General features: G+C 45.2%; 1 protein-coding gene across 1 annotated transcript; it reads right to left on the bottom strand.

The window, feature by feature from the left end:
• Window positions 1–2,896: 2,896 nt before the first annotated feature.
• Window positions 2,897–21,641, bottom strand: EPCAM (epithelial cell adhesion molecule). The gene is made up of 9 exons (XM_089676427.1): window positions 21,263–21,641; window positions 12,236–12,349; window positions 11,196–11,439; window positions 9,676–9,738; window positions 9,532–9,595; window positions 7,243–7,344; window positions 5,980–6,177; window positions 4,856–4,897; window positions 2,897–3,382 (listed from the first exon to the last, which is right to left on the bottom strand). The coding sequence occupies exons 1-9, from the start codon at window positions 21,336–21,338 to the stop codon at window positions 3,341–3,343; spliced, it is 945 nt and encodes a 314-aa protein (XP_089532553.1). The 5' UTR covers window positions 21,339–21,641; the 3' UTR covers window positions 2,897–3,340.
• Window positions 21,642–23,472: the final 1,831 nt, after the last annotated feature.

Here is a 23,472-nt window from a genome sequence, read left to right as displayed (position 1 = left end):
GCTTCTATCAGTGTCCAGCAGAGCATTGGTTACAGCTTGGAGGAGTTTCCTGTTTTAGGAGGATGCAAAACCCCTGACCTCGGTCTGGACAGTGCTGCTTAACCCTGTGCTGATCACATGCACTTTCCCAAGGAAAAAACCTCTAGCAAATACACACTAAACTAAGCATGTGCAGAAGGGCTATGGGTTCAGTCTGTCTTATCAGGAGATAAAAGATATTTTAAGAGGGGCAGAGAAATCAGGATCAAATTTTTTTTTTTTTGACAATGAGGATTAACCTTTTAGGTTCCACAGTGAGTATACCAAGCATGTTTTACTGCATATACAGACTGATTGTACTGTTGTGGGTTTAGTAACCCTTTAAGTGGCCCTTGATCTTCAAAAAAAGTTGATCACACCTGTTTTAACCCCACTACCTGGATCTGTTGCACGTTGGTAATTGCTTTATAACTGTCACACTGGGAGAGTTACAAAAACTGGTGTGCTGAGAATCTGGTGCAGCTGTGCATGGTAGCCAATCAGCTTCTAACTTCAGCTTAATTAGGTTTGACAATAAAACCTGGAAGCCGATTGGTTTCTATGCAGAGCTGCACCAGATTTTGCACTCTCCACAGCACCCCCTGCCTGGAGTTTGCATGTTCTCCCTGTGCCTGCATGGGTTTCCTCTGGGTATTCCAGTTTCCTCCCACACTCCAAAGACATGTTGGTATGTTAATTGGCTCCTGTCTAAATTGATCCTAGTATGTATGAATGCAAGTCAGGGACTGATGTAAATGTACAATATATATGTAAAATGTTGTGTAAATTGACAGTGATACAAGTACCTGTAATAAACTTACCTTCTTGAGGGAAAACAATCCATACATTGGACTACTTTGTCACCGTTTTGTAAAGCTGGCTACACATACAATTCCTTTAGATTCACCAAAAACCATATAATTAGGTCAAACCTAAACACTCAAAATTGTATGCAATCAGGGAGGTCTTTTCACAAGAACATTGTAGAATGTGTAGCCAGCTTTACTGTTGAGTTTCTAGACTGAGTCAAGGAAGAAACCACCTCAATCCCCTCCAGCCATGGCGCAACCCCCAAACCCCACTCCCTCCAGCCATGGAGTAACCCCCAAACCCCACTCCCTCCAGCCATGGTGTAACCCCCAAACCCCACTCCCGCCAGCCATGGTGTAACCCCCAAACCCCACTCCCGCCAGCCATGGTGTAACCCCCAAACCCTACTCCCTCCAGCCATGGTGTAACCCCCAAACCCCACTCCCGCCAGCCATGGTGTAACCCCCAAACCCCACTCCCGCCAGCCATGGTGTAACCCCCAAACCCCACTCCCGCCAGCCATGGTGTAACCCCCAAACCCCACTCCCTCCAAATTGCTTCTCTACTACGGAGTCAATTTCCCATACCAATTGACGTTTTTTTTAAATAAACCACTCCACCATATTTGTCTCAATTTGCTTTTAGTTCAGTGGTCTCCAAACGGACCTGGTGCTTGCTTTCATTCAGCCCTTGGGTCATTATTCCTTCCTTTAACAATGGGGTACTATCCCTCCCCCTGACACCAACAATGGGGCACAGTTTACTCCCACTGACACCTGGTCATTTTCTACTCCCACTAACCAGTCTGGCCCCCCTAAAGTTTGAATGATGGTAAACTGACCAATTGTTTAGAAAAGTTTGTAGACCCCTGTTCTAGTTGATCTGCAACAGTAGCGCAGCCACCATGTCATCAGAATCGGTTTCCATGAAAAATATGGTTGTACACACTGGCCACTTCATTAGGTACATCTTGCTAGTGCCAAGAAAAAATCCCCCACACCACCACCAGTCTTAACTGTTGATACAAGGCAGGATGGATCCATGATTTCAACAGATACTGACCCTACCAACTGAATGTCACAGCAACCAATCTGCCCATTTTTTTAATCTCAAGGCATTTTTGTCCACACAACCGCTGGAAATTTCAGACCATTCTCGGTAAACCCTAGAGATGGTTGTACATAAGCACAGTAGATCAGCAGTTTAAATACTCAGAACAGCCCGTCTGGCACCAATTACCATACCACGTTCAAAGTCACTTAAATCCCTTGACCCCATTTTGATGCTCTAAACAGCAAGAAGTCTTTACCATGTCTATATGGCTAAATGCATAGAGTTGCTGCCATGTGATTGGCCGATTAGCAATTTGTGTTACCACACAATTGAACAGGTGTACCTAATAAAGTGGCCGGTGAGTATTTTTTTTTTACTTTGTTTACTCTATATTCTTTGTAAATGCAACTTTAAAAAAGTTGCAGCAAATTAAACAAAAACCCCATGCATACCACTTGAGAGCAGGGGCAGACTGACAACTCATGGGGCCCCTGTGTCCTTGCCCAAACAAGCCTATGAAAAAAAGGTACCAGGGGCATCTCATGGGGCCCCTTACTGACCCTGGGCCCTCGGGCAGTGCCCAAGTTTCCAAATGGTCAGTCCACCCCTGCTTGAGAGCCACAATGTCTTCCATAAAGTCCTTAAACCTCATTGGACTCCCCCTTGAGAATTGGCTCTAATCAAGCCTCAAACCTCTGTGGCCCTAGCACCATCCCAACCTTGTCATTACACTTGTTTTCTTCTTGCTCAGCTCCAGGCTTTTGTTGACAAGGAGAAATTTCTTTAACTGCGCACTATACATAGAATGACAGGCATTTCAAATTATTTACAAATGCTTGTCTCTATTTTCAGTGTTATGATTTGAGGTGGGAACCCGATTGTCCCATTGCAGTGCCTGGCAGACCAATAATGAACCCACATTTGGGTTCATGATAGGTTGTATTATACCCCTTACCCCCTCTGCACATTAGCTAAATGAGCAGTTTGTCTGGTCTGTAAAAAATTATTCTCAAGCTTAAAATTTTTCCACTTTTATTGAATTCAATGTTACATTAAAAAAAAATCCACTCTTTAATACAGAATATTTACAAGTCTTTTAAAAAAAAGTTGCATCTTAAACATTACCCACCCTCCCGCCCACTTTTACAAAAGCTCTTTGGAACATCTTCAGCCAGTTGCTTGAAGAGAAAAATCTTCATCCAACAAAGTAGCACTGTTGAAAGACTTTCCTATAACTTTCTATTAAAAAGACAAACCCATACTTCACAGGCTCACATACTACAAGAAACAAAAAAGTCACAAGATATGCAGGTGCAAGATGAAGTCTCCTGGTATAAATATTCTCCAAAGCTCTATACAGTTACACAGCTTGCTTGATTTCATAATGAACCTAGTATGCAAGTGTTCAGCACACCAGTCATGGGTCCCTGAAAGATGTGATCCAGTTGACACTTTTGATCTACGAGTTGAGTTCTTTTTGCATTTCATTCATCTCCTTCATCTGAAAAAGAAAGTGGATTTTAGGACTGCTGGCATGTAGAGAAATTCTAGAATGTATGCAAATTAAACCCAAAATAGGTGAAGGTGGGGGGCCAAAAAAAATTAAACCAATGAACCAAAGCCCAGTAGAACCTTCTATAGAAGATGCTGCCTCATATGGATCAGAAACACTGAAAATACAGCGTTTATGCCATATTAGGTTAGTGAGCAGAGCCATACAAATCATTTTGTGCATGAGCCAACAATGCATTTAAAATTGGATATATATGGAGCCATTTGTTCCAAACTGCATGTAGGCATTCATGCTTGTTTACAATTCGTAGTCTTAAACTGGCTTCTATGGCGTAGAAAAGAGCACTAGTCCATAAAGTTCAGTTTTAAATACAAACCGGAGGCCACCAGAGCACTTTATTCTTGCTTAAAGAAAAAAAATATTTAGTAACTTGTACCTGCAGGTAAGCCTGTAAGGCTTACCTATAGATAGTGAATATCTCCTAAACTTGCACAGTTTAGATGTTCACACTGCATGCAGCTGGTGACATCAGCTGTATGCGCTCTGAAGGGACAACGTACCTGTGGTGTCCCTTCAGAGCTCCGTGCTGCAGCTGAAAACATGCCATCGTAGCATGGCCAGTCAGATGGATGGAGCACATGAACCCAAAGGAAGACCAGGTGAAGATGGAAGCCCTGTCAGCTGTGAGTGCCACTGGAGTGCTTTGTTCTAAAGCAAGTACTTCATAATGTGCTAGTATGCAATGCTTACCAGCATATGCCATAGTCTTGCAGGTTTTAGAGAAAAAAAAGCTGCAGTTCACAAATGCTTTAACCTTTGGAACATGTTACACCTTAGTTTAGGGTGTAGCATGTAACATTCCAGCTCCTGCCTCCTTTCCTCCCAACCCCTTGTTCCTTGTGACAGCTGTGGGGGGGGATAAGGGCATCTTCTCTCTGCACCATCACAATTTTGAAGTCTTTCAGAGATCTGTGACTACAGTCAGCCATTACTGCCAACTGCTTGAAGATCTCAATGAACTGTAAAGGCACTGGTGAGTGCTCCCATTTAATGGACCATTCCTGCAACTTTAATTGCTTACCTGTACAGGAGGTAGGGGCAGAGTACTGAAACTGACCAGGAGCCTAGCACTGCACCCTGTAGATCAACTGTGCAATACTTTACTGGCTCCAGTTTAAAAAAGCAAACTTTTTTCCCTGCCAAAAAGATGCATTAAAATTTTGTCATAAAGGTGAACTTGTCCTTTTACGAATATAGGCCAGTAAAGTGTTAAGTCTGATATGCACAAGTTGGTTTCAATTTAGTGCAGCAAGGATAACAGTCCAGGAGATGCTCATTGAAAGACATGTCAACTCCCTCGTTTCTATTCAAAATTTTACCTTTATCAAATCCATATAAAAAAATAATTTTTACCACCCATAGACTAAAGCTTTAGATTTCCCACAATAGTAAATTACTTACTTCAGCCTTTTCATAGCGGCCTCTCTTTCTCCTGGTCAGAACCTGGTTAAGGAAATTGGAGATCAGTTAAAGCTTTTAAACCCATTGCAACACTTCATGACATAGGTTAACCAGAAAGTTTTATTCAGGCTGGTAAAGGTTTGCCTACAGACCTGTGGTGCTATGATCAGTTTGACTACCTGGGAAGCAGTCCCTATTTTACAGGACATTGTGGCAGCACATGACATTAGCACCAAGGGATACATGAGCTGAACACTATACAAATGATAGTCCATGCTACCTTAAGGCTCTCTGCAATCGGTTTCTGAATTTCAGGTCCAGTTCTTCTGGAAAGTGCTGAAAACCTATGATTTCAAGGTAAACTTCACAATCTGGGAGCCATGATCATTCCATTCCATGTAGCTTCCATGATTGGCTTTTCCCCAAATGTTGGGTAAAAAGTAGCACTTGCTTCAGATGTTTTACCCTAGTTACTCTTCACTTTCATAAAGTAAAACATATGCTTCAGTTAGGCTTCTTGAGTTATTGATCCAGGATACAGACCAGGAAGTCAGGGATGAAGCCAGAGTCAGCAATGGCAGCCAAGCAATGAGATTTGACAAGTAGGTCACCAATGGCATTACAGAACAGGTAAAGATTGCAATGCATGCTTTATGCACTAGGCATTATCTCTACCAGACAGCACAGTTACATCTTAGACCTTAAACCCTTGCTGACCAACAGAAGGCATCCATAAGCACATGTGCAGGCTGCATAGTATGATTTGTTCCCAGTTCTGGATATTTATGGTTCCCTGAAGCCATTTTTATAACTAGTCGAGTTTTATACCTAGTTTTGATTTCAAAATAGGCCAGTGAGATCTCTGTACTAGTGATTACAATAATAAAACTAGACCCAAGAAACAATTCCACATGATCAGAATTCTAAACTAGTGGTCATTAGTCTGAATTGCCAAGTTGGCCAATACTGTGTGGAAGTTACACTAGCAATCCTACTATAGCTGAAATATTCAGCAATAAAATGTTTATTCTTAGTTGGAAACAAATTAAAGATGGACAATACTTCTCTCTTCAGAAAATTAAAGACTGCCTGCTTTTGTTAGTCAAACAACTTTCAAAACTCACCAAGACTATTATTCCTGCAACAATTGCCACGACCACCACCACAATGACTGCAATCACACCCGGGGTCAGATGCTTCATGCTGATTTCATGGGGCTTCTCATCAATGTAGAGGATCACAGGCTCTTTTACAGCAAAGTTCTTGCCATTGACCATGAATTGAAATGGCACATCTGAAGTAATGATTGGATCACCTTTGATCTGTTTAATGGTGGGAAAAAAAAAGTTCTATAAATAAATCAGTGTCTGCTTATCCTGTTGCAATAAAACTAGAGAAATAACATTTCTGGATGTAATATGTAAACCAAAAAGGAGATTAATTTAACAAAACTGTTGCCAAGAAATATTGTTTAACCATTTGCTAACCGCACTATAGCTGAATGATGGCTACAGCATGGTTGTCCAGTTCTGGGAGGGAGTCATGATGTTGTCCCAGAACGCACCCCCAGCAGTCTCCACGATCACCGTGTCCTATGTACACAGCTGATCATGCAATGAGGTAAAAGGCCAATCATAGCAGCCCGTCAGTGCCCACCAGTGCAGCCTGTGCCCACCAGTGCTGCCTCAACACATCAGTGAAGAAAAATTACCTGTTTGCAAATTTTTTGCATAGAGCAAAAAAAATTTGATTTTTTTGTTTCTATTTTTGTTTATAGTGCAAAAAATAACACCCAGTGGTGATTAAATACCACCAAAAGGAAGCAGTTTGTCTGAAAAAGATACAAATTTCATATGGGTACAGTGTTGCATGACTGCGCAAATGTCAAAGTGCAACAGCACTGAAAGCTGAAAATTGTCCCGAGCACAAAAAGGGGGTATAAAAGTCCAGTAGGCAAGTGGTTAAAGCCAGCCTGAACCTTGTATAACTAATGCAGTAAGGCTGCATATACAGCAATACAATTTTTTTTCTAAATACCATGAACTGGCAGAGCCTTGGACTTCAGCAACCCACTCTTCCCTGCACATTGCCTCAACCACCACTTCTCTAGTTCCCCTAGTACTGTTGACTAGAGCAAGAGTGCATTGGGACCACTGGTGATATAGGCCACTGCCTGTGTGAGCTGCAATCCTACTCTCCAAGGTGCTCCCAGCACAAGGTATTTTAACCCTTGCAGCACCTAGGAAATCTAAAAGGGTATTTCTGTATATTCAGCTTGACAGCATTACAGTAACTGGATTCTTTTGTGCTTGAAGATGTTCAAAAGTTAGCTCCAGAAAATTAGGGAGGTATGATGAAACCGCTTGCTGTAGAAGGCCTATACTTACATCTTTCTCCATGTAGTAACCAACATCGGCAATGTCCACATCGTGAGCTTGTTTCTCTGAAGAATTCTGTTTCAGATCTACGAAGATAGAGTTTTCTACAACCTAAAGAAAACATTAGTATTAGCATGATAATACCAACTCAGCCCATCTAAAAAAATGTTTCAACATTAATATCTGAATGAACACAGACAGGTGGGTTAGGTAGAACACTAAGGCTGGCCATACATTATACAATTTTGCTTCAGATTTACCAAAAAAACTAATAGGGGCTCAAACCTAAACACATTCAATTGTATTTAATTCGGCAGGCCCTTACACTACATAGTTGAAGGTAAATCTAAAGGAAATTGGACAGAAAATTGTATAGTGTATAGCCAGCCTTAGACACCCAAGATGGTAGCACTCCCTGGTACAGTTTCTTCATAGAAGTCACTCAGTTTCTCTTTTTGTAACATGGCCAGAGCTCAGATCAAGACATTGGCAGAAAACTGTAGCACAACCACACACTTGTTTAAGGTGGACCCCCTGGATCATATGTATGGAAGCAGATTTGGGAACCTTAATGCTTTGAACCAGGGGCAGACTGACAACTCATGGGGCCCCCAGGCAATAGGGGATCATGGGACCCCTGTGTCCTTGCTCACTCAAACCACACCCAAAAAGCCTATGAAATGTACCAGGGGCATCTCATGGGGCCCCTACTGACCCCGGGCCCTCAGGCAGTGCCCAAGTTCTCAAATGGTCACTCCACCCCTGCTTTGAACTGAGTTTGGTCAAATTAGAAAATTGCTATGGGCCAACTTTTTGGGTCTGCCTCTTCCAGTCTTAGGGCTCGTTCACACTAGGCTGTTTTGCCAACGCTTGCCAAACGCCCCTATAGCGTTTGGCAAGCGTTGGTCCGGCGTTTGCGGAGTGTTATTAACGCTCCGCAAAGGCCGCATGCGCGGTTTAGCGGCGGTTGCTAGGCGTTTGCCGAGCGTTAATAACACCCCACAAACGCCTATAATGCAGTTTGAGTGGTGTTACCGCTCCGCAAACGCCCCGCAACCGCAGGAGCTGCGGAGCGGCACCATAGACAAGAATAGGAGGCTTCAAAGCCTCCTGACTCGTCCAGAGGCGTCAGTTTTGCTGCGACGCAACGCAAACGCTCCCGTTAGAACAGCACCATGTGCTGTAATGTGCAGAATTGGCAGAGGCGTTTGGGAAGCGGTAAAAACGCTTACCAAATGCCTCTCTGCCGCCTGCACACAAGGCTAGTGTGAACGTAGCCTTAAGGAGTTTAATATAGGGTGTAGAATAAAGTATTAGTATTCATATAGGATGGGGAGGAGAGCCATTCTATACATTCCTACATAGGATTCAATTGTATGCAAGTTTGTTTAAGTGTTAAGAAATCTGGATATCGAACAATATTTTTTGCATTCTCCCTTTTCTCACCTCTGTAGTAAATGAAAATTTTATAAAAATTGAGAAAGTAAATCATTTGGAAGATGCAGTCACATCACCATATTTAAAAAGTCATGTCAAGCAAGCTTAAAGTCACTTAGAATTCACTGCAGCAATGAGAATCTGCAACAGACTCCGGCAACATAGAAAGTTACTTGAAAATGCTCTGCTGACAGGCCATTTATAAAAAAGTCTGCATTACAACAAAACCTTTACATTTTGTAGTTTAGCCTCATTTCACACTGCCCCACTGGGTTCATGCGTGTTATGTCACATGTTAAAGCAGCCCATTCCTTGGGGTAGGCTACCTATTCGCAGAAAATGTGCAGCATAGCATGTCAGAGCAAAGCTGCATGTCGTGTGGTGGCACACATGCTTTGGGGCATCCTTCAGAACAGTACATAGGACTGGAGAACATTTTGTTGAAGGGCCCATTCACACTACTGCAGGGCATTAATGCATGTTGCATTAAGGCAGCTTTTTCATTTTAATTGGCTTCCAAATGTACCAGAAAATGGTTCATGTACCATTTCTGCCAGCATGCTGCAGAGCAATGCAAATCAGAAAAGTGCAATGCGGTGTTCAAAACATATGGCCCCATATCACACAAATGCCTGTAGCATGCATTACTGCAAATAAATGCTGTGAATGGATCCTTAATGTTAACTGCTACAAAAATGCTAGGTCAACATGTAAAATAAATCTTGAAGCAATCTATACCAATAGCCACTCAAGTGATTCTAGATGCCAAGGAAAAGTAGAACTTTCTACAAAAGTAAGTGAAAAGCTATGGTTGAAATGAGGATGACAGTTATAGGATACAGAGCATGAATAGCCACTTACCTCAATGCCATCAATGTATTTTGCAGGCAGGTTATATCTGTTAGTAATCAGGCTTCGCAGAGCTCTGATGGAGGAAACAGATTTGTAAGTGGTCACATCTGTGGAAATACATCTGAAAATACACTTAAAGACTGCAGTGCTTACCCTTCAATAGATCCAGTGGGCACATTTTCAGTGTTGTTGCGTTTCATCTCAATTATCACCCAGCTATAAAAAATGAATTAAATTATTTTCCAAAATTAAAAATGTACACCCCAGTAAACAATTCAGCATAGAAATTCAAAGAGCTGCCCCAGACACAAGCACAAATTACATACCCAGGACTTTTCACCCATTAGAACACCAGGATACAGGTTTGTGGGTAGGTTACCTTGTATTCCAGAAATGAACCTTACAATGTTACAGGCCAGGAATAGACTACTTCAAAGTCATCCTACAGTCTGATTCCATGCCATATTTCCAAAAAAAGTGGAAAAAAAAGGGAACATTTCCTTGCACATATGAGAGCCAGCACCCTCCAACATGGAGTTTCCATGGCATTTGCGGCCCTCTTCTTGCTTTGGTGTATAAAGCAAAACTCAACTATGTTTTAATCTGAATGATGCTAGCCGTAAATATAGAATATATTTACTTGTTTTAAACTTAAGTCTTCAGTTACTTCCTGCTTTCTAGGCCTAGACAAATTGTCACATCCCAGGAGGAGTTCTCAGCTAAGCATACCCTTCTGCATACATGCCTGAGCTAAGGGCAGAGATTCCCAGAAGTAAATTCTAATAATTTGCCCTTAATCAAGATGGCCACAGCCAGAAAAGCTAGGGGGCATTTTTCAAAGTGATTACTCAGCAAAAAGCATGGAGACATGGATGGATGGGGGAGTTTGCTTTGATTAAAAAAAAAAAAAAAAAAAAAAGTATTCTAAAGCTTTATATTTTTGGTTTAACACATATCTACCTGCTTTGTGCAATGGTTTTGCACAGAGCAGCCCCAATCCTCTTCTGGAATCCCCCATCAGCACTCCTGGCTTCCAAGTACACCAGCAAGCCACTTGCTAGGTGGGCACTTGTGACATTGCGCCAAAGCCCCACTGTCTGCAACCACAGACCGGCAGCAGGACTTTAACCCACCCACCGGTCCTAGGTTTTGACAGACAGCACCAGGAGCCAATAGCTCCTGCTGTTATCAATCTGCCCTGTTTGGAAGGAGTGTTGCTGCCCTTGTGCACAGCGCTGATCAAGATCAGGCTCAGGTTAGGCATGCGGGGGATGAGTGATCCTGGACAGGCTGTTTTCCCCCCTCAATGCAGAGAGAATTGAGGCAAGAAAAACTGACATTAGAACTACTTTAGTGTTTATTGTGGTGCTCAGATGCAGTGTAGATCTGTGTTAATAAATCACTGACCTTAAACATGTCTACAGATCACAAGTTGCACCTTCAAGACTACAGAGTCCATGAATGAGAGAAAGGGGAAGAATCTGCCCCTAAAACCTGCATCTTCAAGGAGAGGAATCTGCCCCTAAAGCCTGCACCTTTATATACACAAGATGGCAATGGAGGCTTCCAAACCTTTAGCTCAGATGTTTCCCAAGATAAAAAGTTTAGATTTAGTAAATGTAGGATATGTAACCCCCACCTCTAGACACCAGTGCTGAACAGCCATTACTTACTAAGTTCTAACTAGTTCCGAACACTTCCAGTTTTTGTCTCCTTTATCGGTTCTTCTAACTCCAGCCGTGTTCACACACCAGCAAGTGTCTGTGTTGTTGCACTGCCTTGCTTTAAAGGTACCATTATCCTCACAGTCTGGATTATACAGCCCATCATTGTCAACTAGAGCATTTACAGGTCTCACTCTTCTTCCAGCTTTGGTTCCAATGCTCTCTCTCTTCATTAGCCAGCATTTGGGTACCACTGGAAAATGCAAGAAAAATGTCAACATGCATTACATGAAGGGGGGATATCCAAAACTACAGAATATACATCAGTTTATGCAGCTCTTTACAGAGTAAAGAGCCTGTGGATACGCAAATGAGGATTTGGAAAGCCTTGTTCATAAGAGCTTACACTCTAAAAATGGGAGGGGGAAGGAATACAAAAAGGCAATAGAGTATGAGCCGGCTGTATAAAAGCACATTTTAATTTGGGTGGCTTTGAAGACATTTCAAACAAACATGTAGCTCTATGCCAGCATCAGTTAACTTGAAAAACCACAAACGTCAACGTTGCAGTTTTGGTCAGGGGTAGTCTGCCTCAGGGGCGGACTGACCATTTGGAAACTCTGGCACTGCCTGAGGGCCCAGGGTCAGTAGGGGGCCCCATGAGATGCCCCTGGTACCTTTTTCATAGGATTTTGAGTTTGGGCAAGGACACAGGGGCCCCATGATCCTATTGCCCAGGGGCCCCCTGAGTTGTCAGTCCGCCCCTGGTCTGCCTTTAGACGGGGCTCCAGTTGGAGTATTTGCAGTTTTGTTCCCAGATTGGCTGCACTGTGCATTGAGTTTTAAACCATTTAGAAACCGCTTAAAACAGGCTGTTCTGGTTCTAGACCATATATAGGGAATCACTTACAAAAAGAAAAATAGCACTCTGGTTTACAAATGGCTTTCATGTCTCACAAGGCAAATTTAATGCAGGGTGACGTTTTGCAACACTATTGGGCCAGGAAAAAAAACACCACATTTTAAAATGGATTGATTTTGGTACTTACATTTGTTACAGTCCACTGGCTTTACATCTGTACCTAGTTGAATGCCACAATCACAGTTTTGTCCAGTACCATCTGGAGCACACTTTGCATTTACAAGATTCTTGCAGTTACAATCTAGAAGAAAAAAAAAGACAAAATTAACACCCAAAACGATATAGGAACATGTTATAGGCACCTACATACACATTTTAGTGCTTAAAGCCAGGCAGAACAAATCAAAGGCCATGTAGTACCTAGTGATTACAAGCCTGTTGGTGGGTATCTATAGAGTAATATGTGAAGTTGGGAACACACATTGCCACATGGCATTGATAGGTGCGAGGCCAACATCCAAGGGTGCACATAATATACATGCAAAATGTCTGTTCAGGGCTGTACATGTCTAAACATTTACACAGTACCAACATACAGCCAGTGATTTCTCTGGGTGGCTGTATGCACCTGCGGCTCCTGGGTAGGGAAATGCACCCAAATGTTAGGTCATACAGCCCCAGGCACCTGCTTGCATGAGGCCTAAAGGAGAACTGAACACCAATTCCTGCAGACAGGTCATTCATCCAGACATTGAGTTCCTAGCATGTACACCCAGCTGCACATACAGCTCATTGTACACGCTGAAACAATATTGATAGAAAAAGCCTATATTGCATTATAGAACTAGCATCTTTTCTGCAAAATAAAGTGTCCTTCCAGTGCAAAAGTGTCAGTGGCATCACTAGAGTAGGTGTCACCAACTCTAGTGATGCCACTGACCCGACACCATACTGTACGCTATATACGCTGGTCTGTATATAATTTACAGTACTGTGTCAGGGTACTGAATGCACATACATTATACAGATGTGTCTGTACCCGACACCATACTGCACATTATACACAAAGCAGTCTGTACCCCGACACCATACACAAAGCAGTCTGTACCCCGACACCACACATACACAAAGCAGTCTGTACCCCGACACCACACATTATACACAAAGCAGTCTGTACCCCGACACCACACATTATACACAAAGCAGTCTGTACCCCGACACCACACATAATACACAAAGCAGTCTGTACCCCGACACCACACATTATACACAAAGCAGTCTGTACCCCGACACCACACATTATACACAAAGCAGTCTGTACCCCGACACCACACATTATACACAAAGCAGTCTGTACCCCGACACCACACATAATACACAAAGCAGTCTGTACCCCGACACCACACATAATACACAAAGCAGTCTGTACCCCGACACCACACATAATACACAAAGCAGTCTGTACCCCGACACCACACATAATACACAAAGCAGTCTGTACCCCGACACCACACATTATACACAAAGCAGTCTGTACCCCGACACCACACATTATACACAAAGCAGTCTGTACCCCGACACCACACATTATACACAAAGCAGTCTGTACCCCGACACCACACATTATACACAAAGCAGTCTGTACCCCGACACCACACATTATACACAAAGCAGTCTGTACCCTGACACCATACTGCACATTATACAGACCAGTCTGTACGATGTGTGTCTCTCATAGTACAGTATGGTGTCAGAGTACAGACTGTTCTCTATACATTAAGAGATGGGCCAGAGAAAAGGGGGGGGAAGGAAAAAAAAAGGGGGCAGAAGAGGGAGGCAAATAAAATTAGGTGAGAGGAGAAAAAGTAGGAAAAAACATGGGGGAGCGAGCAAGTTTAGAGAGCAGAGGGAGGAAAAAGAGGGAAATCATGGCACCTGAATCAGCGTTTTATGATCAGACTTTGCTGAGAACCCAAAATGCCCAGGTGTGAATGGAGCTATCCTGGTTCACACATGATTCTTAGTTTTAAAACTCAGATTTGCATGACAGGCTAGATATTGTGTTTTTTGTATTTGATGTGATCCATATGCACGGTTTTGAATTCCATTATGAGGGTTCTGTGCAAGTGTGCATTCCAGACTTGCAAGTGAGAGTGGCATGCAGAGATAACTGTTCACATAGGATTGCCATTGACAGGTTTTCCCATTGAAGTCCATGGGAGGCAGTGTGAACTCAGGCACCAGGACAATTTCTAGTTGCTACCTGGCACCTGGGATTTGTGGAGCCCTGACAGGCGCTAATCTTCAACTTCAGAATACCCATTTGTGTCTGTATGGCAAGACCACCCCTACCCCATCCTGCATTTACACCTGTCATACAGGAAATGCGAATGGACCTCTAGAGGATCTACCCCTTCCCCATTCTACTCTGAAATAAGAATTTATCAGAGTAGGGCCTCATAGATCTTACATGTGATCACTGGCCCAGGTGTGAAGGTCTGGGTTGCTCCATAAGACCCGATTCACACCGTGTGCAGCTTTGAAGTTGTACTACTTCAGCGTGATTTCAAAGCCACCAATCAGTGCAACTTTGTGTGGCTGCTGACAGTGGTGTGATTTAAAGCAGAGCTCCACCCAAATGGGGAAGTTCTGTTTTAAACACTTTTCCCCCGTTCCCCGTTAAGGATTGGCACCTTTGGGGAGTGGGTCCCCAAATTTGACAGGTACCTGCTCCTTCTTACACTGCGATCGCCTAGGCGATTGGAAGCGGAAGTTACCACCCCCCCGTAGTCTTCTGGGACATTGTGAATGGTCCCGTAGTCTTCTGGGACCTGTCAAAAGTGCAGTGCTTCTCGCACATGAGCAGTGAGCACCCGGCTGTGAAACCACAAGCTGAAGGTGCTGGCGCCAGGGAGAGAAGATGGCTGGTGAAACCAGCAGTGGTGAGGACACCGCTGGACTGAGGGACAGGTAAGTATTTTAAAAGTCAGCAGCTACAGTTTTTGTAGCTGCTGACTTTCAGCTGGAACTTGCTTTAATACAGATGTCACAAAAATAGTGCAGGAACCTTTTTAAAAGTTGCAGTTCAAGTCACACCGATTTGAATGGTTCCATAGTAGCATATTCACATGACAAGTCGCACCCTGACAGATCACACTAGGTCAGTGTTTCTCAACTCCAGTCCTCATGGACCCCCAACAGGTCATGTTTTCAGGATTTCCCTCAGATGAAACAGCTGTGGTAATTACTAAGGCAGTGAAACTGATCAAATCACCTGTGCAAAATAATGGAAATCCTGAAAACATGACCTGTTGGGGGTCCATGAGGACTGGAGTTGAGAAACACTGCACTAGGTGCAACTTGTCATACAGCTTTGAACAAGGGCTTAGTCTGTTACTCACCAAGCAGTACAGATGGATAAAACAGCTACAAAGCTCAGACTTTAACAGTCCAATGTGGCAGCTTCCAAATTTCTATGCTATAGGTTTCCCCAAATTGTATCCACCTTCTGATTGAGAAGCATGGCCAAAGCCCTTTTGGCCACACTATGATCACTAGAATGCAGTTCGTTCTGCACCCCCATGACCCAGATTCAGCTAAGACTAAATAAAGCCCACTACAGGCTGATGTCACTGAGCTGGCCCAGGCTCAGCAGGCATCTTGACAATATTGTCAGGATCCACCCAGAAACTTGCCCGGCAGCTGACTCCGCCTCCCAGTGCACTGCTGAGTGAGCCAACTACTCCGGCCCCCTCCACAGCCTGGCACTCCAGTGAGCACTGGAGGGGCAGAACAAAGGCAGTGACTGAGTCACTGCTCTGTGCTCAGAGTGGACCAGAGAACTGAGCAATCAGAGGTGTTTGATCACTCTAGCTCTGTGTAGAGCTAGGGGAGGACAATGATGCTGCAGCCATATAGGAGACTAATGCTAGGTTCACATGTGCAGGTGGTGCGGCTGCAGATCTGCACAAAAATCCATGCAGCCGCACCACCCACACAGAAGAATGCAGACTCACGGGCGGGTGCCATTAATTCTAATGGCACGCCACCCCCACTGGAAAATCGCAACCGCACTGGGAACTGAGGTTCCCGTGCGGGCTGCGTTTTCAGATGAAGTGCAGGGACTTCTTCCCTGCGTGTCCCCGGGCACGGGAGTCCATTCAAATGAATGAGCTCTTGTGCCTGCGCAGAACACGGCCCGCAGGAATGCGAATATGTGAACCAGGGGTAAAGGTTATTTTCCAAACCTGAACAAAAATAAATAAATTGTGCCACATTTGGATTGCCAGACAGAACACATACACATTCTGCTTAAAGTGAAAGGATAGAAATCTGTGCAGCCACCAGATTTGATTCTGGATGGGGCCCAGAACCAGTGACCTAGAATAAGCATGCAGCCAGTGAAGGTTGAAAACTGAATCCACAACAAAAATGTAACATTGCAGCTTACCAATCATTACATTTGGTGGCTGCATCAGCTTTCTTTAAGCCCTTCCCACTGTCACCTCCTGGCCCTTTGAGATTTCAGAAGCCAGGAATTTTGGTCATGTGACCACCATGATTGGCCGTTACAGCAGTCACATGATCAGAAAGCTCCCAATTGCAAAGAACCGTTACCTGCTGGAAATGCGCAAGGCTCACTCTCGGCACAGGTTTACATGTTATGCATATGCGGCCTCAGCATTAAGGCCAACCCACCAAGAGAACGCATATATGCCCATGACTGGCATGAAGAGATTAAGACTTGGTCCCGTTTTCACCTAGTGATCTTGCCAACACCTCCTGTATTAGAGTGCCCCCATTCTGGATTAAGGCGTACAGGGGGCACCTTTGGACAGCAGCATTGTCAGTCTGGGGAGAGAATGTTAGAAGTACTAGCAGGTTTAAATACACTAATTGAAGCCATCCCCAATACATTACAAGTCATTAGAACTAATCGTTTTGTTCAATTCGGGATAAAGGTTTTAAACGAACAAAAGCTGATCATTGTAAGCACCCCTGTGTGGTAAATGGTTTGTCTCAGCCATCTGTTACATTCACAGAGAGCTTCTTTTAAAAAAAACAGACTTATTGGCCAGATCACCACATGAAAACAAGTCCAAAAAAGAAACCTAAAGCAGCCAGTGAAGAATTGGCAAGATGCTATGTTTGCTTTAGGGCGGTGCACACCATAGAAACAGTCCAGATGCGTTCCTGCATGCGTGACATTCTGATGCATTTTTATGCATTACGGTTCATTTTTTCCTCTTTTCTCATTTTAAATAAAGGACACGTGTTCCAGTGTTGGTGGGTTTTGATGTGTTCCAGCCTCTTACCACGATCCAGTTCTGTGCAGGAAAAATACAGCATTTTTTCTGCAACCAGAATGCACTGATGTGGACTATGACAACCATATGACCTACTTTCCGTGCGTTTTGGATGCAAAAAAAAAACAAAAAACTGAATTGCATGTAGTAGTGTGAACCGGCCCTAGGGGGTCTTCTGCTTCCACTTGTACAATGGATCCACTGAGCCCCCCCAGAGCTCTATACTGGACTCTACAATGGAGCCATATCAGGGGCGGACTGACCATTTGGAAACTCAGGCACTGCCTGAGGGCCCGGGGTCAGTAGGGGGCCCCATGAGATGCCCCTGGCACCTTTTTCATAGGCTTTTTTGAGTTTGGGCAAGGACACAGGGGCCCCATGATCCCCTATTGCCCGGGGGCCCCATGAGTTTTCAGTCCGCCCCTGAGCCATATGAATGCCTGGCCGGGTGGTGGCTAGAGGTCAGCAGAGTTCAGGCCCAGTGAAGGCCTCCGAGTACCGGGGGAGGGTCGGATCCTCTGCTAGGCAGTTCATTGAAGGAAGGCACATGAAACTACGGGGGGGGGGGGGGGGACGAAGTTTAACAATCCAGGCTTCACCTGAGGCGAAGGCCAACGCCCCCCCCCCATGGCTGCACCTTAATTGTCCCAGTAATGGCTCTAAGTGCACACAAAGGCAAGGACTGAGGAAAACGGCTCCCCGGTGTCACGGCCACGCCCTGTTACGTCACTCAGGTGCATAGAGGGACAGGTGGAGGGCGGTAGCGCCCCCCCCCCCTTCCCGGGGAGCCGCCCGGCGCCATCTTGTCACAGAGCCGCGCCTCAACCTCCACAGAGCGGGAACTCCATTATACCACTTCCCGCACCCTGCTACAATGTATCAAACAAAGCACCCCTCCGATACAATGTATCCCCCCAGACAGCACCAACTCCGATACAATGTATCCCCCCAGGCAGCACAATGTATCCCCCCAGGCAGCACCAACTCCGATACAATGTATCCCCCCAGGCAGCACCAACTCCGATACAATGTATCCCCCCAGGCAGCACCAACTCCGATACAATGTATCCAATATCAACAGGAAACGCTTGATACAAAGTATCCACCGGGAGAGAACTTCAGTATAATGGATCCAGAACGTCTAGAACACAAGTTGCTACAATATGTCCACCGAGTCAAAAATGACAGACCGATCTATACCACATTCTATAATGTAGCCACTGAGCACCATTACTATCTACACTACAATGTGCCCACTGAGCCCCCTTGTAGAGTCCAGTATAGAGCTATCTATGCAAAGTAGGGCTCAGTGGATACACATACTCTACGCTGGTCTCTGCAATGTATCCACTGAGCCCCCACTATACAAAGAACTATACTGGGCTCAATGTATCCACTGAGCCCCCACTATACAAAGAACTATACTGGGCTCAATGTATCCAGTGAGTCCCCACTTTGCACAGATAGCTCTATACTAGACTACAATTTATCCACTGAGTCCTCACTCTGTAGAGTCCAGTATAGAGCTATCTATGCAAAGTGGGGGCTCACTGGATACATTGAGCCCAGTATAGTTCTTTGTATAGTGGGGGCTCAGTGGATACATTGAGTCCAGTATAGAACTCTTTGTAGAGTGAGGGCTTAGTGGATACATTGAGCCCAGTATAGTTTTGTAGAGTGAGGGCTCAGTGGATACATTGTAGAGTCCACTATAGTATCTGTATCCACTGAATTTCACTATTCAAAGTTCTATACTGGACTACAATTTATCCACTGAGCCCTCTGTAGAGTCCAGTATAGAGCTTTAAATAGTGAAGTTCTGTGGATACACAGATACTATAGTGGACTCTACAATGTATCCACTGAGCCCTCACTCTACAAAGCTCTATACTGGCAGTGCTCAGTGGATACATTGTAGAGACCACTATAGTCTATCCACTGAACTCCACTATACAAAGTTCTAAATGGACTACAATTTATCCACTGAGCCCTCCCTCTGTAAAGTCCAGTATAGAGCCATCTCCGCATAGTGAGGGCTCGGTGGATCTCTTGCAGAGCCCAGTATAGAGCCATCTCCGCATAGTGGGGGCTCAGTGGATCCCTTACAGAGTCCAGTATAGCCATCTGTACAATGTTTCCATTGAACCCCAAATTACAAAGACAGCTCTACCACACATTCTACATTATAGAGAGCCCTCCTGCGATCTCAGTGAAGAGGTACAGTCTTCACCCAGAGCGGACCTCATCCTGAGATCTCCAGGTGTCCCTTGTATCACTACAGGTCCCAGCAGTAGAAAGCCAATGGTGATCTCACACTGAAGTATACTCATGTACCCCACATGTATCAGTTCAGGTACTAGTATAATCTAATGACATCAATCCACCTTCATACTTCCCCCCCCACTTGTATCAGAAGTATAAATTCAGTGGTGCGGTGTGGTCCCCCCCCCCCCCCCAACTGAAGATTATTCATACTGAATAGATCCCCAATTCAATCTCTAGAAAAAGCGGAATCCTCAGACATGACCTTCCATCAGGTTATGTCCTTATCAGAGAACCTGTTGGCTTTGTGATACCGCACCTACACCAACATAAATCTCCTTATCGCCCGATAACATATCTCTGATTGTAGAGACAATCACATACACCAACAGCCACCATAGAAACATGGCCAGCCTGGAAGGGGAACTACAAGTGCCAGCCTCTATAGCTTCCAGCATTAAAAGTCTGTAGACCCCCCCCCCCCCCCAATCCCAAGCTACCAGTGGATCCATGCCATGGTCTGAAGAGCCCCGAGACCATCCATAGATCCAAGGCATGGTCTGAAAACATCCAAGACCACCCATAGAGCTATGGCATAGTCTGAAGACCCCAAGACAACCCACCTAAGCTAACCATGGTGCCACCCCATGGTCTGTAGATCCCCAGGCTACCCACCCCATGGTCTGTAGATCCCCAGGCTACCCACCCCATGGTCTGTAGATCCCCAGGCTACCCACCCCATGGTCTGTAGATCCCCAGGCTACCCACCCCATGGTCTGTAGATCCCCAGGCTACCCACCCCATGGTCTGTAGATCCCCAGGCTACCCACCCCATGGTCTGTAGATCCCCAGGCTACCCACCCCATGGTCTGTAGATCCCCAGGCTACCCACCCCATGGTCTGTAGATCCCCAGGCTACCCACCCCATGGTCTGTAGATCCCCAGGCTACCCACCCCATGGTCTGTAGATCCCCAGGCTACCCACCCCATGGTCTGTAGATCCCCAGGCTACCCACCCCATGGTCTGTAGATCCCCAGGCTACCCACCCCATGGTCTGTAGATCCCCAGGCTACCCACCCCATGGTCTGTAGATCCCCAGGCTACCCACCCCATGGTCTGTAGATCCCCAGGCTACCCACCCCATGGTCTGTAGATCCCCAGGCTACCCACCCCATGGTCTGTAGATCCCCAGGCTACCCACCCCATGGTCTGTAGATCCCCAGGCTACCCACCCCATGGTCTGTAGATCCCCAGGCTACCAATGGATCAATGTGAGCCTGGTTGGGTCCAGGACTACTGCAGACATCTTGCTACCTCTACAATACATGCATAGCCAGAGCATGCTGGCATTTGTGGTTCTATCATTTGGAGACACAATCTTTCCATGGTTATCAGAAACCCCAATTCGGACAGATCGGTCAGTCTATGAACCAATCTGTGTACCAAGCCAAGAACACAGCTTCTGCCATGGATGGACATGCTGGGATTTGTAGTTCCCCCAAGCAAAACCAACACGAGTTATAACCACCAATAGTTGAAGGCAAAAGTATTCCAGAACACAAAGAAAAGCCATGATCTGCAGGTGAAGAGTGACCCCATAAGTGGTGTCCCCCTAGGTCCTGACCCTAGGTGTGGTGTCACTTACTTGGGCTCTGGGCTTGTCCCATGAGGATGAAGCAAAGCAGGACAGCGGCCAGGCTCAGCATGGTGGAGGTCTTCATGGTGTGGTCGGTCGGTGGACTCCTCCGCCTTGATGTCCTCTTCGGTTCAGCAATCTCACCCAAGTCACTTCCTATTCCTCCTCCCCCAACACCAGGTCAGACCGGTCGGACAGGTCCCTGCCTTATTCACAAACAAGGACGAATCTCTGGTTTCACCTGGATACGGAGAACCAGCCCCCTCCACCGAAACCAGCTGCTGGAGAGAAGATCGAGCTGAAAGTGGGACCTCCGAATCACACACAGACCCTCCGATAATCCTCACCGATCTCTTCAATGGATCCTGGCTAGAGGTGCACTATGGAGCTCTTCTCCTTCCCCCCTGCAGTTATATAGAAGGGTGGAGTGACGTCATCTATTACCCAGCGAAACTTGGTGACTCACCTGGGGCAGGGGGGCGGGCACTTACCTGGCTGTGTCATAGAGATCCTGTGCTAGGTGATGTCATGACCCCGCCCGCCGAGAGGGAAACCAGGACTGCCACTTATAATTAGGAAGTCTCAGTTTCTGCCATTTCTACAACTAAAGTCATGGGAAGTCCCAGGAGTCGGAACCTTAGATCTGTCTATGATAAACATGCAGAGAATGTCTTGTTCTCTATACACACACACACTGACCAGCCCAGGGGTGGACTGACAACTCATGGGGCCCCTGGGCAATAGGGGATCATGGGGCCCCTGTGTCCTTGCCCAAACTCAAAAAAGCCTATGAAAAAGGTACCAGGGGCATCTCATGGGGCCCCCTACTGACCCCGGGCCCTCGGGCAGTGCCCGAGTTTCCAAATGGTCAGTCCGCCCCTGGACCAGCCATAACATTATGACCACTGAAAGGTAAAGTGAATAGCACAGATTATTCCTGACAATGGCACCTGAAAGTGAGTAGGATATATTAGTATATTAGGCATGACGTGAACATGTTGTCCCTGAAGTTGATGTTGTGAAAGCAGAACAAAATGGGCAATTGTAAGGATTTGAGCATTAGGGTTGCATTGATATCGATATTGGTGTCGATACAAAGCATTACTCGTGCAAATGCTCCAAAATCTGAAACTGATACCTTGGCGGTGCGATTTGAGCCCATCCAAAATTAATGGTCTCCAATCGCACTTGTGATTCGAACTGAAATCAAGCTACTTTAGCTGAAGTTGCAGTGCGATTCCTGTCTGAATCACATGTGGGTGCGTGCGATTTGCAGTGCGATTTGAGCCATTCATTTTGTATGGCTCTAATCGCACTGAACCCACAGGGAAATGGCATGTGATTCGGACAGGAATCGCACCACATTTGTGTTCAAATCATGCCTGAGGTGATTGTAGCCATATTAGTGCATTTGCGACAGAAACAATTAAATACTGTCCGTGATACTTTTTTTATTTGCACTAACATACATTTTTGAGGACAAGCTGTCGGGGTATGTCCCCTTCTTCAAGGTCCAAGCAGTACTATACAAATCACAAAGTTTTAGCAGAATGTTAGAAGAGATGAAAAAAAAAAAAACGCTAGCGATAAGACACAGCAAAAGCAAAAAGGGGGGGGGGGGGGGACAACACTCACATCACAGAGGGAGTCAAGCTTGAGCTGATAGTCATAAAACTGCTGGATAATGATTGAGGAATCCCATGTCCAAATTCAGGCCGTTATCTCTTGTGTCAAATAGAATTATCATTCTTAGTTCAAAAGTTTTTCTTTCCTGAATGGATTTGAAATTTCCTTTAAGAACTAAAATATTGAGGTCTCCCATATTGTGGTCTGGTTGTGTGAAATGGTGTCCCACAGGTGTGCAGAAGTCATATTCTTTATGTTCCTTGATGGTATGTCTGTGCAAATTCATCCTTGTTTGCAACTTCTGTCCTGTTTCGCCAACATGTTTTACACAACAGATAACAGCCTGAATTTGGACATGGGATTCCTCAATCATTATCCAACAGTTTTATGACTATCAGCTCAAGCTTGGAACCTTGAAGAAGGGGACATTCCCCGAAAGCTTGTCCTCAAAATTGTATGTTAGTGCAAATCAGGGGCAGACTGACCATTTGGAAACTCGGGCACTGCCCGAGAGTTCCGGGGTCAGTAGGGGGCCCCATGAGATGTCCCTGGTACCTTTTTCATAGGCTTTTTTGAGTTTGGGCAAGGACACA

The sequence above is a fragment of the Staurois parvus genome, unplaced genomic scaffold (genome assembly GCF_062004578.1).
Source record: "Staurois parvus isolate SC_StPar_1 unplaced genomic scaffold, SC_StPar_1.0 ptg000169l, whole genome shotgun sequence".
Taxonomy (NCBI): Eukaryota; Metazoa; Chordata; class Amphibia; order Anura; family Ranidae; genus Staurois; species Staurois parvus.
Note: the sequence above shows the minus strand (reverse complement) of the source record. Positions and strands in the feature narration are given on the sequence as shown.

Bases quoted from the DNA above. Each gene is read 5' to 3' on its own strand.
- EPCAM (XM_089676427.1), bottom strand. From the start codon at position 21,338: ATGAAGACCTCCACCATGCTGAGCCTGGCCGCTGTCCTGCTTTGCTTC. The intron at 9,596-9,675 runs GTAAGCACTGCA...TTCCTCCATCAG, and splicing joins CCCACTGGATCTATTGAAGG to AGCTCTGCGAAGCCTGATTA. The intron at 3,383-4,855 runs GTAAGTAATTTA...TTTCTTTTTCAG, and splicing joins GCCGCTATGAAAAGGCTGAA to ATGAAGGAGATGAATGAAAT.